Source organism: Salvelinus fontinalis, chromosome 26 (assembly GCF_029448725.1).
Source record: "Salvelinus fontinalis isolate EN_2023a chromosome 26, ASM2944872v1, whole genome shotgun sequence".
Classification (NCBI taxonomy): domain Eukaryota; kingdom Metazoa; phylum Chordata; class Actinopteri; order Salmoniformes; family Salmonidae; genus Salvelinus; species Salvelinus fontinalis.
Genome location: NC_074690.1, coordinates 14,346,245 through 14,361,886, shown reverse-complemented (window position 1 = coordinate 14,361,886; position 15,642 = coordinate 14,346,245). Strand labels below are relative to the sequence as shown.

Sequence of the window (15,642 nt, the reverse complement as noted above, 5' to 3'; positions counted from 1 at the left end):
AGCCCCCTGTCTTTTCATCCTGCGGGCTTCTGTCCCACCACCAAAAATACTTAATCTGTAGGTTTCCCATCAGGGATTGTTGACAGACAGAGATACAAGTGAAGAGAGTATCAAAATGTATTGTTGTTACCTGAGAAAAAAAATTAAAAATAAAAATACTAAACTGTTTATGTTGGAAATTATTATTACTAGGTTTGTTTTGTTAGTGAATTGACACCTCCTGTCCTATTTTATTAAAGGGAACATGTTATGGGTGTAAGATGGCACAGTGATGCCATCTGTTGGTAAATGTTCATTACTGCAACTCATGTGTTTTACCGGGGTGCTTGAGATACCCGGATGTATTGTGATGTACTGAACAAGACTGGTTACTCGCATCAATGCCTCTGTCTCGTCATTTAACATTCAAACAATAAGCCCAATCGGTTGATACTGGACAAATACCCATGTCGCCTTTACAATGGGGAGAAAAAACAGTACTTGTTTTCTTAGGAGTGACGTTAGAAAACTCGTTAAAGGCTGATGTGGCTTTTTGTTTCCCTAGTAGGACGTTTCCTTCGTCATCTGCGACTGTTGACTCATTTTATGATGACGCAGTATTGCAACTGGAAACATGCCATTGAGTGAAACAAGGGCTTAATTTTCTTTAAAAGTCTAATGCAGCTATTTTTTTTTGTCTCAATATCAAATCATTTCTGGGTAACAATTAAGTGGTCAAAGAAAAATAGCTTCATAGCAAAGAGGAATTTCTCAAGAATTTTGCTAGGACTGAATGAATGAATAACATTTTATTTTCGTGTCGTCAGTTGGCAACCCATTCCTTACCGGATTAATTTACACATTACACTGATAATTGAGTAATAATTATTCCTGTGTTCTGTGCATTGCGCACCGCATGAAGAGTGAAACATAAGTCTATACTTTATAGTAAATGTTATACAATGTATTTCCCATTGTTAGAGCTGTCAGTTGACTATATATTGTCAACATAATACATCTTTGATTTAGAGAACATAATTTGAACACTAATTCACTAATTGAGTATTCACGTGCTAGTCAGAAGTGAAGTAACTTCCTCATAAGTCCAACATGATTGTGTTAAAGTGCTTTAGAAGTCTGAGCAGTACTTCAACCAGTTCTACTTGAGCTGGCTAACTTGCTGATAAAGGTTAGCTTGCTTAACATTGACAATATGGTCAAACTATCTACATTATCCACAATAAGTTTGTAAGTGTAAAAAAAAACCAGACCTTATTGTTCAAAGGTCGGTGGTAAAACTGTCAACTGCCATAACATTTTCTCAGTTTCCGACTTGGAGGTTCGTTAAAGTGAAACTTCCCAGTCGGTCACTCCAAACTGCCATTAATGTAAATGCATCTGAGAAGTTGAATATAATTTTGATCATCTTCAACTGAAGGCTTGTAGACAATGACTCCAATATCTACCATATTGAAACTAAATATAACATTTGAATATTCAAATTAATCTTGGCCTCAAATAATGAAATACATATTAAATTTGTGCATGACAAATTCAAGCTTATGGAATTCAAATACAATTTCTGTTGGCACTGAAATCACTCCTAAGCAACCACCTGCCAACCACACGCACGCATCAAATGATGGCTGTCAGTAAATGTGTCAAATAAAATTGGATGGTGCCTTAAAGTAGGCAAAGTCAGTGGTTCCCAACCTGTTCCATTCCTGGGACCACCAAATCTCTGTCAAAACCTCTTGACAGCTATTCGCGGATTCGCGGAATGTTTTTAGCATGAAAACTTGGCGGTCAAATTTGGTCAATTTTAGCAGTGAATGTAAGACATTAAATACTTATTATTAATAATTTGCATTGTGCAACGTAATGTAAACTGTATTTAATACCATTAAAACCCCCAACTGTTATTCATTTTGTTAGAACAAAAAAAGCGGACGGTCCACAGGTTGAAAACCACTAGGCAAACGTGAAAAGTTACATGACAAAACATGTTAAGAAATAGGCCTACTAGCCTATTATTCCACTTTGTCAAAAAATAATGCACCGTGTGGATATCTATATTTGTACACGGAAGGAAAGTTTCCACCCTTTCTCAGGAAAACGAAAGTTATCAGAATGTACAGTACAACATGTCCATATCTTCGATAGACTTTCAGCATCGACACAGACAGAGCATTGACAGCGTGAAGAAGAGTCGACAAAACGGTAAGACGATGCTTATTGGTTGAACACATTAACATGTAAAAGGTGAATGGATCTTTCTGTATGTTTCAATATTATTGGGCAAAATATTTAAATTGTTTTGTGTTTTGTCGAAATTATGTTAAAGTTGTGGCGTAGCAGGTGTTAAAATTACTCGTTGATTATTATCTTGGGGGTAAAACTGATGATCAAAAACAAATCCTTGTTCACAAGTAGTCTAGTTTGGTCAAATCCTCCTTGTCTCGATAGAAAAGTGAGAAACTGTTTTATACTGTTTTGCAGGTCGTAGAAATAAATTCCAAATCACAGTTACCTCAGTTAATATTCATTGTAAGTAGTCTTTCATAGGCCAACTAGAGCGGTAGCCTACTTTGGAAAGTCATGAGCCCAACCATATCTTTCGATGAGGCGTTGGCAAATTGAAAGTGAAAGCATGCTGATCAGGCTGCTGAATCATATGAATGGTTTGTAATGATGGCGTGTTTATGATTGCAAACAGATCGGCTACATCAAGATGAAGTGTCCTGCCTGTGCTCACCAAGCGGCAAAATCGTCAAAATTTTGCAGTGAATGCGGATTTAGGTTAGCTGCTCAAATTTGCACCACAGGTAATATATATATATATTATTTTTTTTAAATGTTTTCAAGAATGTAATATATGAATGGCGGGGAATAAAGCTATCATATTTGGATGCTTACACTTAGCCCAAGATGTACTCTTAAGGAGCCTACCGTTGCTCGTTAAGGTCCAAGGACTATATGTTATTTTCAGGGGTAGACTGGCTCTGGCAGCCAAATAGAGTACCACAGTATGAGTCATTTTTTACCCATAAAACCTAGCAGTCAAACAGGGAAATGGCTCCAATCATTTTCCACCATTCATTTTTCCCAAGGGGGATTTTAGAAACGCCAAACATAAGGGCTGTTTTTCATGAAGGCTTACCCTGGCGTGACTATTTGATAATCGTGTAAATCTCTCATGGACAAGATGACTTTTATCAATATATTTGCCTGTATTTAGCCCCAACAAATGAACTGCTAATTAGCTGCTAATGTGGCTATCATAAAGAATTACAAATGCCATGATGATCTGGACAAGACTGTCAAATTGAGGTAAAGGTAAAAATGTCTGGATTAACTATCTAATGTTTGCTAAATGTAATAATGAAGAAATTGGCTACGTTTCTTTACATTTATAATTCTGTGAACTGTCTTGGGATATATTGATAAACGTCACCGTTTCCGAAAGAGATTTACATGTTTATCAAAACATCACGCCAATGTTAGCCTACATGAAACATAGGCCTTTAAGTGCTTCCAAAATCCAACATGGGAAAAGTGAACGGTGGAAAAACGATTGGAACCATTTCGCTTTCTAATATGCTCACTGTTTGCGTCTGCATTTTTTTCCTATGACAACCGACAAACTCGGGGCAGGATCAACTAGGGAATCATCGTGTAATGTTAGCACCCATGTACTGGGGTTGAGGATGGATGGAATGAAAGATTTGGGGCAACGAAATCAAGAAATGTGAACATGTCCAAGTTATTAAGATTTTAGAAGTTGTGTAGTGTATGCCCAGCATTAGGCTATGCAGTATAACTGGCTAGATTAACTATATGTTATGCAACCGCACCATTTTAGTAGGCTCAACCTGGACTCAGGGGTAGATGTAACCTAGTAAACGTAAAATGGGATGAAATGAAACGTTATGTTTCATATGGTGTGTATTAATTTATGGCTGTCAATCATCCATTTCATATGATATTTATGAAATGCAATTCATGCAATACCTTATGAATTTGCTATACATATGATATGTTATGAATTCCCAATTTGTTGTAGCTAACATTAGCTAGGCGGCTAACGTTAGGTAGGTGGCTAACGTTAGCTAAGCAAGGGGTTAGGGGTTTAGGGGAAGAGTTACCAAACATGCTAAGTAGTTGCAAAGTAGTTCCAAAGTTACTTATTAGCTAAAATGCTAAAGTTGTCCTTGATGAGATTCGAACGTGCAACCTTTGGATTGCTAGACCCTACTAGATTTTGCCTTAAGTAAACTTCTGTCTTATGTAACCATAGCAAACGTAACATATACCAATTTGAGTACTCAGATTTACATTTACTATATTACGTCTAGTCTATGAGACCAGGCTGGTAGGCTAGTTTAATTATTGTTTTATTATACTGAACAAAAATATAAACGCAACATGCAACAATTTCAAAGATTTTACTGAGTTACAGTTCATACAAGTCAAATGAAATAAATTCATTAGGCCCTAATCCATGGATTTCAGATGACTGGAAATACAGATATGCATCTGATGGTCACATACTTTTTTTTTTTTTTTTTTAATGGTCGGGGCGTGGATCAGAAAACCAGTCAGTATCTGGTGTGACCACCATTTGCCTAATGCAACCAGTCAGTATCTGGTGTGACCACCATTTGCCTAATGCAACCAGTCAGTATCTGGTGTGACCACCATTTGCCTAATGCAACCAGTCAGTATCTGGTGTGACCACCATTTGCCTAATGCAACCAGTCAGTATCTGGTGTGACCACCATTTGCCTAATGCAACCAGTCAGTATCTGGTGTGACCACCATTTGCCTAATGCAACCAGTCAGTATCTGGTGTGACCACCATTTGCCTAATGCAACCAGTCAGTATCTGGTGTGACCACCATTTGCCTAATGCAACCAGTCAGTATCTGGTGTGACCACCATTTGCCTAATGCAGCACGACACATCTCCTTCGCATAGAGTTGATCAGGCTGTTGCTTGTGGCCTGTGGAATGTTGTCCCACTCGGCTTCAATGGCTGTGTGAAGTTGCTGGATATTGGCATGAACTGGAACTGTGGTACACTTCGATCCAGAGCATTCCAAACTTACTCAATGGGTGACATGTCTGGTGAGTATGCAGGCCATGGAAGAACAGGGACATTTTCAGCTTCCAGGAATTGTGTACAGATCCTCGAGACTTGGTGCCATGCCCTATCATGCTGAAACACGAGGCGAGGGATGAATGGCACGACAATGGGCCTCAGGATCTCGTCACGGTATTTCCCTACTTCTCCCTACTTCAGGTCTCAGAGCAAGTGACGTAACCGATTGAAATGCTATTAGCGCGTACCCGCTAACTAGCTAGCCATTTCACATCCGTTACATACGCACACCTGCCACCATCGTTACGCGCACCTGCACCTCATGAGACTCACCTGGACTCCATCACTTCTATGATTACCTCTCCTACATCTGTCACTCCCTTTGGTTCTTTCCCCAAGCAGTATTAGTTCAGTTTGTGTTTAATGTTTATACGCTACTCATGTACGTTGTATTGTTCGATGTTCCGTTTACTATTAAACTCACCACCTGCGCTTGCGTTCCGACTCCCAGCGAATACGTTACAGAATACTGCCTCAACAAATGGAAGCAACGGGGATTTATTTGAAACTAGGGCCACTGTCGAGGCAATCGGGGATGCCTCAGCTGGCTCGTCAGGTTCTCAAGCCTCGGTTGGCTAGTCAGGCTTCCATTATCGAAACTACCGGGAATGCCTCAGCCAGCCCATCAGGCTTCCAATCCTCAGCTGGTTCGACAGGCTCCCGCGCCTCATTAGAGGCGACCGGCCTGGTCCACGGGACCGTTCCTCTGGCTGGAGCCGCGCGTTAGAGAGGGGGTACTGTCACGTCTACTCCCGCTCCCCCTCTCCGCAGCTCGACATCACCAGTTTACTCATCGTTTCGTGCACCTACCACCATTATTACGCACGCCTGCCACTATCACAAAGAAACCCGTTATTCTTTAGTTTAGGCAGGTCCTAAGAAACATAAGACTTAATATAAAATAAAAATTGGGAATATTTTGAGTTCAACTATGTTGCTTGTCTTGGCTGCATGGCTGTGCTATGCAAATTAAATCAATAGTTATTTTGTTCATTAAACTGACTATGCACACTTACATTCCCCTGCGCTGATCAGTCAACACACCCATATAGTAATATTTAATATAATGGAATACAATCATATAGCGGAATACAACAGAATAACATAGAAATAACTTGAGTGTCACCGAACATGTAGAACCGCTGTCAAAAAAGAGCTATTTACCACACCGTGCGCTTACCAGTTATTTTAATAAATCCATTGAATATACGCAATCACAAAGAAATCCGTTATTAATTTGTCCTAAGAAACATTATGGTACTAATAAAATGAACTCTGAGGGCTAGCCACATTGCCATGATCGCCAGCAACTGTAGCAGTGGTTTGGACGAGTGGAGTTTCAGCGCCACTTGTTGCAGAAGATGATGCATTCTTTTTAAACCAATGCCTAATATCCATTTTGAAGGTAGCCAAGGTTACTGATCACTGAGGCACACTGTTGTATTTAACTAACGCTCCACCCGCTGCTAATTTGAACTGCCGGTAAAAAGAGACATGACTTCATGATGGATATCATAGATCTTAAACCCTGTCTGTCATAATTACCTGAGCCATATTTAATTTAACAATACAATTATTTTTTTGAGGTAATTTAAACATTAAATGGCCTATACCATACATAAATCAGTGTTATAGCTAAACATATATCTAATTATTATTATACATTTTTTGGGATGGGCCAGGAGGTAGATAGGGCGGTCCAGGCCCCCTAAGGCCCACCCATAATGCCGGCCATGAGTTTGAGAACCACTGCTGCCAGGAGTATGCATCCGGTATCCTTGGGATGTCCCTACCCTAAACTTTACCCTAAACTTGTTTTTAAATGACTTGCAATAGCTGCCATTAAGTTAGAATATCACCTTAACCTTTTTTGCATTTCAAGTTTAATGGGGTGACGTCAGAATTGGAAGCCCCAAGGATCCCGTTTCAGTATGCACACCCATGCAGGAGCTGCTTCTGATCACGTGACCTTATCCAGAAAGGCCCTATGTATACAGTATTGTCCAGGACAAGGAAGCAAATCAGTAAAATCGTTTTTTTTTTTTAAAGGTCAGAATGGTTGCATGTCTCTATCATGTAGTTAATGTTGATTTTAAATGACTTGCCCTTCATGTCAGATGGGACCACTTCAGAGCATCAAACATTTGTGGTCCGTGAAGCAGACCCCCAGATGGAGGATGCACCAGTGACATCATCAGGGAACAAGACCGACGCACCTATGAAACACTCCAGGGAAGAACCAGGGGGCAATGTCAAGAAAAAGGTCACAATCTCCACTAGAATATAGAGTATATGCAGAGTCAGGATTGTTTTACATAGTTCAAAATTCGGTAACATTTTACTCAAAGCGGACAGGTATAATGTTTTATTTCCTGTTATGAGCATTCTTAAGCCTTTATAATGTCATCTTATTAAAAGGCTTCTAATATTTTATTTATGAACCCTCCTAAATGACTCAACAGCTGTCATTAAGTCAGAGTATCATTATTATGAGACGATAAGAGATTTACAATTATATATATTTTTAACAGAACCAGTCACACTTTCAATTTGTGCCTTTAGGATGTGACCAGATGTGGGTTTTACATCAAGGGAACCCAGTGAAATTAGCATGGAATGGGAATGCTTTAATGGGCAGGGCTTATGAATCAGAAATGCTGATCCTTAATGATTTATAATGTGTTAAAAGGCTTCATTTTTCTATACATTGTTCATAGAGTGGAGGCTCTTCCAGCGCTACTGAGCTGAGCACCGACACACGTCAAGAGAAAGATGAGTTGTCTGGCAGTGAGAGCTCTACTCCTACTTCAGCGGTGGATGGCCCTCCTGTCAACACCGCCACCCCTGCTGCCCCTCCTCCTGTCAACACTGCCACCCCTGCTGGCCCTCCTCCTGTCAACACTGCCACACCTGCTGCCCCTCCTCCTGTCAACACTGCCACACCTGCTGCCCCTCCTCCTGTCAACACTACCACCCCTGCTGCCCCGCCTCCTGTCAACACTGCCACACCTGCTGCCCCTCCTCCTGTCAACACTGCCACACCTGCTGCCCCTCCTCCTGTCAACACTACCACCCCTGCTGCCCCGCCTCCTGTCAACACTGCCACACCTGCTGCCCCTCCTCCTGTCAACACTGCCACACCTGCTGCCCCGCCTCCTGTCAACACTGCCACACCTGCTGCCCCTCCTCCTGTCAACACTGCCACACCTGCTGCCCCTCCTCCTGTCAACACTACCACCCCTGCTGCCCCGCCTCCTGTCAACACTGCCACACCTGCTGCCCCTCCTCCTGTCAACACTGCCACACCTGCTGGCCCTCCTCCTGTCAACACTGCCACACCTGCTGGCCCTTCCCCTGTCAACACTGCCACACCTGCTGCCCCTCCTCCTGTCAACACTGCCACCTCTGCTGGCCCTCCTCCTGTCAACACTGTCACACCTGCTGGCCCTCCTGTCAACACTGCCACACCTACTGGCCCTCCTGTCAACACTGCCACACCTGCTGGCCCTCCAACCATGCCTACAGCCTCTCCAAACCCATCCTCCCACCAGACACTGCCAGAAGACCAGACCAAGGGTCCATCGAAGGTAAACGGAGGCGCACCAATGAATGAGCCAAACCAACTTAGTCCTACATCAGTCACACAGGCCTCATTCACACCCGAGACAGCTGATCAGAACATAGGAGGACCTGCCTCAGACCCAACTCAACCAGCCAGTAAACTCTTGGATGAGGAAGTCCTGAAGGGGACATCACACGGGTCAAGGGAGCCATCAAAAAGCCTTGATGGTGAAGGTAACACAGAGGTTAGAGTTCTGAATGAACGGAAGTCCTCTAGTAACCAGACCGACGAGAATATCACGAATGAGGCAAACTCAAAGAAGTGTGTTGACCAATCGCAAGTATCCCTTGGTGATCAGAGGGGTTCTGACCCAACAGATGAGCCAAACACTAGTCAAACACAACCTGCTAGTCCAACTCCCTCAGTAACACAGGAGGTGCCTGAGAAGACATCTAAGAGAAAAGATCAGAACAAAACAGAACCTGCCTCAGTTCCAAGTCAATCAGTAGGGCAGTTCCCATATAAAGACGCTCTGGTGGGGACCTCTCAGGAGACGGGAGATCTGTCCAGGAGGCAAGGGGTTGGCACCAGTAACCACAGAGACCAGAGCAGGAAAAATGAAGCAAACTCACAGAACTTTGTTTTTGGATCCCACAAGGCAGAGGTAATAGATATATTTCTATTCTTTTATTATTCAGCGAACTTATTCAATGAACTGTTTTTTTTTTGTATTGTAACATTCTTGCACTTAATAATTAGGCTGGTGACAAGCCTCAAGAATCAAGACAAGAGACTTCCAAGCCAAACAAGGAACCAGAGAAGCTGAGTAATACGGGTGGTGGAGATGCCTCCAAGTCATCTACTATTGACGCCCCACTTGTAGGGAAAGATCTGCCTCCGAACCAACGCAATGAAGACAGCTTCCAGCATCAGCCACTGCCACCTCAGTTGTAAGTTCAGTAGAGTGAATCAGTTCCGTCTTATTTTTAAGTGTATGTTTCCTGTCACAGTTTAATCTTCAACCAGTAGTCCCAATGCCAGTTGTAACACGTTTGCATTTGAAGAATTTTGTCATTTTATGTCTGCTTTGGCCATGGGTTAAGCAACATTGGGAAGGACAAGTGTAACTTTCCTGGACCCAGTGTTGGAAGGGAACAACCATCTAAGACTTGTGTAACTATCTTGGACCCAGTATGTTTTGGGTGCCAGAATATCATAACATTTAACAGCAGAAAAAGTTGATCATGTAAATTGAAATAATTTAGTGTTGAATGTTATCATGATCAATTATATATTGGGAATAAAATTAAACATTTTCTGTTGCTTCTTGTCTTCCAAAAAGGCCACCAAGAACACAACAGGTCCCTGGGAGTGATGACCTCACCATCTATTTCCATGCCGTCATTTCCAAAGACTTCAAACTGAACTCAAATGACCGGATTTTCTTAAGATCTGGAAGTCTTTTTGGATCTTGGGACATAAACGGCGTAGAAATGTCTGTCACCCGGTATGGTCTTTAATTCAAATAATGCAATATTGTGGAGAAGGATATTAGTATACCCTGAATATATTACTGAAATACCTCACTGTCATTGATAAAAATTATAACCTTTTTAACTGATAACAATTTCAAGATGGATGTTTAGACTAGTTGTACATTATCTTCATTCAACTTATATCAAAATGATATTTAGTCACCACTGAACATTTTCTGTTGTTTATACAGAGATTTGGGGAAAGATAGAGTCCTTGTTGCTGGACGAATGGTGATTCCCGACAGGAGTAAGATTGAAATGCGCTCCATACCCTATAAATATTTTGTTTATAGTAAGTGGAATGGGAAGCACTTTGATCACGGTACATATGAGTACATCTACCAGACAAACTCCAGGTATATTGTCAACAGATGCCTGTCCATCAATCAAGATCTTTTGACACATGAAGGTACAGTTAAGTATCTTATACCAAATTCTGCACTTGCAATTCCAACACATTTTGTTGAGATAAGGTTAGACCAGGGAAAGGCAACAACCGGCCTGCGGCCGATTTTGATAGCCCTTGGATACATTTCCTTATTTTGGGGGGGGAATTCAGTTGGGGTCTCAATTTACTGTTGCAAGTTAAAATAGAATACACAAGGTGCAATTTTGAAATGTGGTTGTGCATCAGTCGTTTTTCTCTTATGTCGGTCACTGATAGTCAGTCAATTAGCCAAGGTCAGCAAAAAACAAATGTCTTGCTAAGTTAGTTTAGCGGCCATCTATCATGGTCGATTAGATTTTGTGGCATTGCATGACATTTGTTAGAAAATTGCGAAATATACTATTTTCTGCATTGTAGAATAATAGTGAAGACATCAAAACTATGAAATAACACATATGGAATCATGCAGTAACCAAAAAAGGGGTCAAATAACCACCCTTTGCCTTGATGACAGCTTTGCACACTCTTGGCATTCTCTCAACCAGCTTCATGAGGTAGTCACCTGGAATGCATTTCAATTAACAGTTGTGCCTTGTTAAAAGTTCATTTGTGGAATTTCTTTCCTCATTAATGCGTTTGAGCAAATCTGATGTTGTGACAAGGTAGGGTTGGTATACAAAAGATAGTCCTATTTGATAAAATACCAAGTCCATATTATGGCAAGAACAGCTCAATAGTTTTTTAATTGAACCTTTATTTAACTAGACAAGTCAGTTAAGAACAAATTCTTATTTACAATGACGGCCTAACCCGGACGACGCTGGGCCAATTGTACGCCGCCCTATGGGACTCCCAAATCACGGCCGGTTGTGATACAGCCTGGAATCGAGCCAGGGTCATTAGTGACGCCTCTAGCACTGAGATGCAGTGCCTTAGAACGCTGTGCCACTCGGGATCAAAGAGAAACGACAGTCCATCATTTTTTTATGACATGAATGTCAGTCAATCCGGAGAATTTCATGTGCAGTCACTCTCATGAGGACCTCCACAGGAAAGGAAGACCCAGAGTGACCTCTGCTGCGGAGGATAAGTTAATTAGAGTTAACTGCACCTCAGATTGCAGCCCAAATAAATACTTCACGGAGTTCAAGTAACAGACACCTCAACATCAACTGTTCAGAGTAGGCTGCTTGAATCAGACCTTTATGGTCGATTTGCTACAAAGAAACCACTACTAGAGGACGCCAATAGGAAGATACTTTCTTGGGCCAAGAAACACGAGCAATGGACATTAGACCGGTGGAAATCTTTCCTTTGGTCTGATGATTCCAAATGTGAGATTTTTGTTTCCAACCGCCATGTCTTTGTGAGACGCAGAGTAGGTGAACTGCATGTGTGGTTCCCACCGTGAAGCATGGAGGAGGAAGTGTGGAGTGGAGTGCTTTGCTGGTGACACTGTCAGTGATTTATTTACAATTCAAGGCACACTTAACCAGCATGGCTACCACAGCATTCTGCAGCGTTACGCCATCCCATCTGGTTTTTGCTTCGTGGGACTATTATTTGTTTTTCAACAGGACAATGACCCAACACACCTCCAGGCTGTGTAAGGAGCTATTTGACCAAGAAGGAGTGATGGAGTGCTGCATCAGATGACCTGGCCTCCACGATCACCCAACCTCAACCCAATTGAGATGGTTTGGGGTGAGTTGGACTGCAGAGTGAAGGAAAAGCAGCTAACAAGTGCTCAGCATATGTGGGAACTCCTTAAAGACTGTTGGAAAAGTATTCCTCATGAAGCTGGTTGAGAGAATGCAAAGCTGTCATCAAGGCAAAGGGTGGCTATTTTGAAGAATCTAAAATATATTTTGATTTGTTAACTTTTTTGGTTACTACATGATTCGATATGTGTTATTTCATAGTTTTGATGTCTTCACTATTATTCTACAATGTAGAAAATATTAAAAAATAAAGAAAAACCCTTGAATGAGTAGTTGTGTCCGATCTTTTGACTGGTACTGGTAAATAAATAAAGGTGACATTCTGTACTGTCACCTCATATAAAACATTTGGCCTCATATCCAAAATGCTGGAGTATAGAGCCAAATTAAACTTTTTAGCTAAAGTGTCCAAATAAAATAAGTTGGAGTGTATTTTAACAAAACTGTGACATTCTTTCTCTTAAGGGGAATGGCACCAGTATGATGATGTCATATATCCAGAACCAAAACAAGATGTTTTGTCACGTATTACAAACTGGTTTCAGTGGTGGGATAACATGAAGAGCACCTTAGTAAAGGGAAGAGAGCTGGCTGGAAAGGTGATGTTGGAAGGCATCTTTGATCTTCTGAGAACCTGGACTGAAGTGAATGTGAGGAGTTTCTTTTCCCAGCTCCAGCAATTCTTCTCCACATACAGCTATCCTTGTGTCTATGACGGTGGAAAGACACCATGGCAATTATCGTTTGGGGAAGAACAGGTATATTTCAATTTGACATCGATAGAATACTGCATTGCATGTATAGTGCCTATAGAAAGTCTATACCCCCTTGAACTTTTTTCACATTTTGATGCGTTACAAAGTGGGATTGAAATAGATTTAATTGTAATTTTTTGTTATTGATAAACACAAAATAACTGATTATGTGAAAGTGAAAATAAGATTTGACAAATTCATAAAAATTAAATAACTACACAGTATCTGGTGTGACCACCATTTGCCTAATGCAGCGCAACACATCTCCTTTGCATAGAGTTGATCAGGCTGTTGATTGTGGCCTGTGGAATGTTGTTCCCACTCCTCTTCAGAAGAAACAAAAACTCAGCTTTTCACAATTCCTGACATTTAATCCGAGTAAAAATTCCCTGTTTTAGGTCAGTCAGGATCACCACTTTATTTTAAGAATGTGAAATGTCAGAATAATAGTTGAGAGAAAGATTTATTTCAGCTTTTATTTATTTTATCACATTCCCAGTGGTTCAGAAGTTTAAGTACACTCAATTAGTATTTGGTAGCATTGCCTTTAAATTGTTTAACTTGGGTCAAATGTTTCGGGTAGCCTTCCACAAGCTTCCCACAATAAGTTGGGTGAATTTTGGCCCATTCCTCCTGACAGAGCTGGTGTAACCGAGTCAGGTTTGTAGGCCTCACACTTTTTCAGTTCTGACCACAAATTTTCTATCGGATTGAGGACAGGGCTTTGTGATGGCCACTCCAATACCTTGACTTTGTTGTCCTTAAGCCATTTTGCCACAACTTTGGAAGTATGCTTGGGGTCATTGTCCATTTGGAAGACCCATTTCCGACCAAGCTTTAACTTCCTGACTGATGTCTTGAGATGTTGCTTCAATATATCCACATAATTTTCCTCCCTTCATGATGCCATCTATTTTGTGAAGTGCAACAGTCCCTCCTGTAACAAAGCACCCCCACAACATGATGCTGCCACACCCGTGCTTCACGGTTGGGATGGTGTTCTTCGGCTTGCAAGCCTCCCTCTTTTTTCCTCCACAGATAACGATGGTCATTATGGGCGAACAGTTCTATTTTTGTTACATCAGCCCAGAGTACATTTCTTCAAAAAGTATGATCTTTGTCCCCATGTGCTGTTGCAAACTGTAGTCAGGTTTTTTATGGGGGTTTTGGAGCAGTGGCTTCTTCCTTGCTGAGCGGCCTTTCAGGTTATGTCGATATAGGACTCGTTTTACTGTGGATATACAGTTGAAGTCGGAAGTTTACATACGCTTAGGTTGGAGTCATTCAACCACTCCACACATTTCTTGTCATGCACAAAGTAGATGTCCTAACCGACTTGCCAAAACTATGTTTGTTAACAAGGCATTTGTGTAGTTGTTGGAAAAACGAGTTTTAATGACTCCAAACTAAGTGTATAATCTTCCAGACTTCAACTGTATATGTAAAGACAAGGTTAAATGAAGAATGGTCTGATGGGTGACAATATTAGCCTATCACTTGTGAATTATATATTTTCACTTGTGAATGATGCCCAGCGTAAGACACAAAACAATGCCTTTTTTTGTGACTTTTTTGATTCATAGTCACACACCTCATGTAGCCTTGCCTTGGGAGAGGATCATTTTCACCATAAAAATGCACCTTTTATAATAAAAGCATTACATGCAAAATCGCATTTGCGGTCACTTTTGATAATGGTGTTTTCCCATTTTCTGTTGTGTCAGCCTCATTGCGTATTTTTTTTTTCCTATGCTAGTGGTTGAATTAATTTGGGATCTATTTCATCCCACAACTGTCCCAGACTATGTTTGGAATATTTATTTCTCGTACAAAATAGAATAGCTCAACTTTTGTACAATGGGGGATAGTAGATTGACATGGGCTAATGCTTTGGTTGTTCGTTAGGACTACCCATCTTGTTGGCTGACAAAGTAAATGTGGACAGTGTCTCTTCACTTGTAGCACGTGAGAAAGACCTAATCACATGATGGAGAGCCATGTGAGTGAGAGGTGCTTCGGAGCTTGTAGCATTCAGGGAGAATGGAACAACGGCCACTGGCCGCAAAAGGCATGGATTATTTTTAGGGGGCATTAAGGCCACAGAAAGGGGATGTTGCCGGGAAATTCAAGGCATTATCAAGTGCTTGTCAAATTGGGAATGAGCGACTGATGAAGTGTGTACAGCCTGCGCAAAAAAACAAAGCAGAGCTCATGCCTTTCAAGTGACTTTTTTCAAATCATTAGTCACAGCATTACTATGTATTAAAAATCAAAACATATAGCCCAACGTTTGTGGAAAACATTACATTAACTCTAAATTAAGCATATAGGAATACCTATTTATTTGTTAACCGCTCAACACAGAATAGCTGCATGTGCGCACTCCCTCAAATCGTTTGGATAAAATATCCTTTCTATTTTATTCAGCTTTGTTCAATTTTCTTCTTCATACAATAAAATAATGCCACGGAATTCTAACCAAATCTTGTCTGCTTAATGAACTAGTGTAGCCCACAGCCATATGGCATAGCCATATCAGGGC

At 41.1% G+C, this 15,642-nt stretch overlaps 1 protein-coding gene across 1 annotated transcript in view; it reads left to right on the top strand.

The window, feature by feature from the left end:
• Positions 1–2,117: 2,117 nt before the first annotated feature.
• The window catches only part of LOC129823686 (E3 ubiquitin-protein ligase rnf213-alpha-like), a 66,697-nt gene continuing 53,172 nt past the window's right edge, over positions 2,118–15,642 (top strand). The window contains exons 1-8 of the mRNA XM_055882592.1: positions 2,118–2,199; positions 2,696–2,804; positions 7,257–7,402; positions 7,857–9,365; positions 9,461–9,651; positions 10,044–10,208; positions 10,428–10,645; positions 12,811–13,103. Of these exons, the coding sequence (XP_055738567.1) occupies positions 2,711–2,804; positions 7,257–7,402; positions 7,857–9,365; positions 9,461–9,651; positions 10,044–10,208; positions 10,428–10,645; positions 12,811–13,103 (2,616 nt within the window). The 5' untranslated portion in view covers positions 2,118–2,199; positions 2,696–2,710. The remainder of the gene's footprint in view (positions 2,200–2,695; positions 2,805–7,256; positions 7,403–7,856; positions 9,366–9,460; positions 9,652–10,043; positions 10,209–10,427; positions 10,646–12,810; positions 13,104–15,642) is intronic.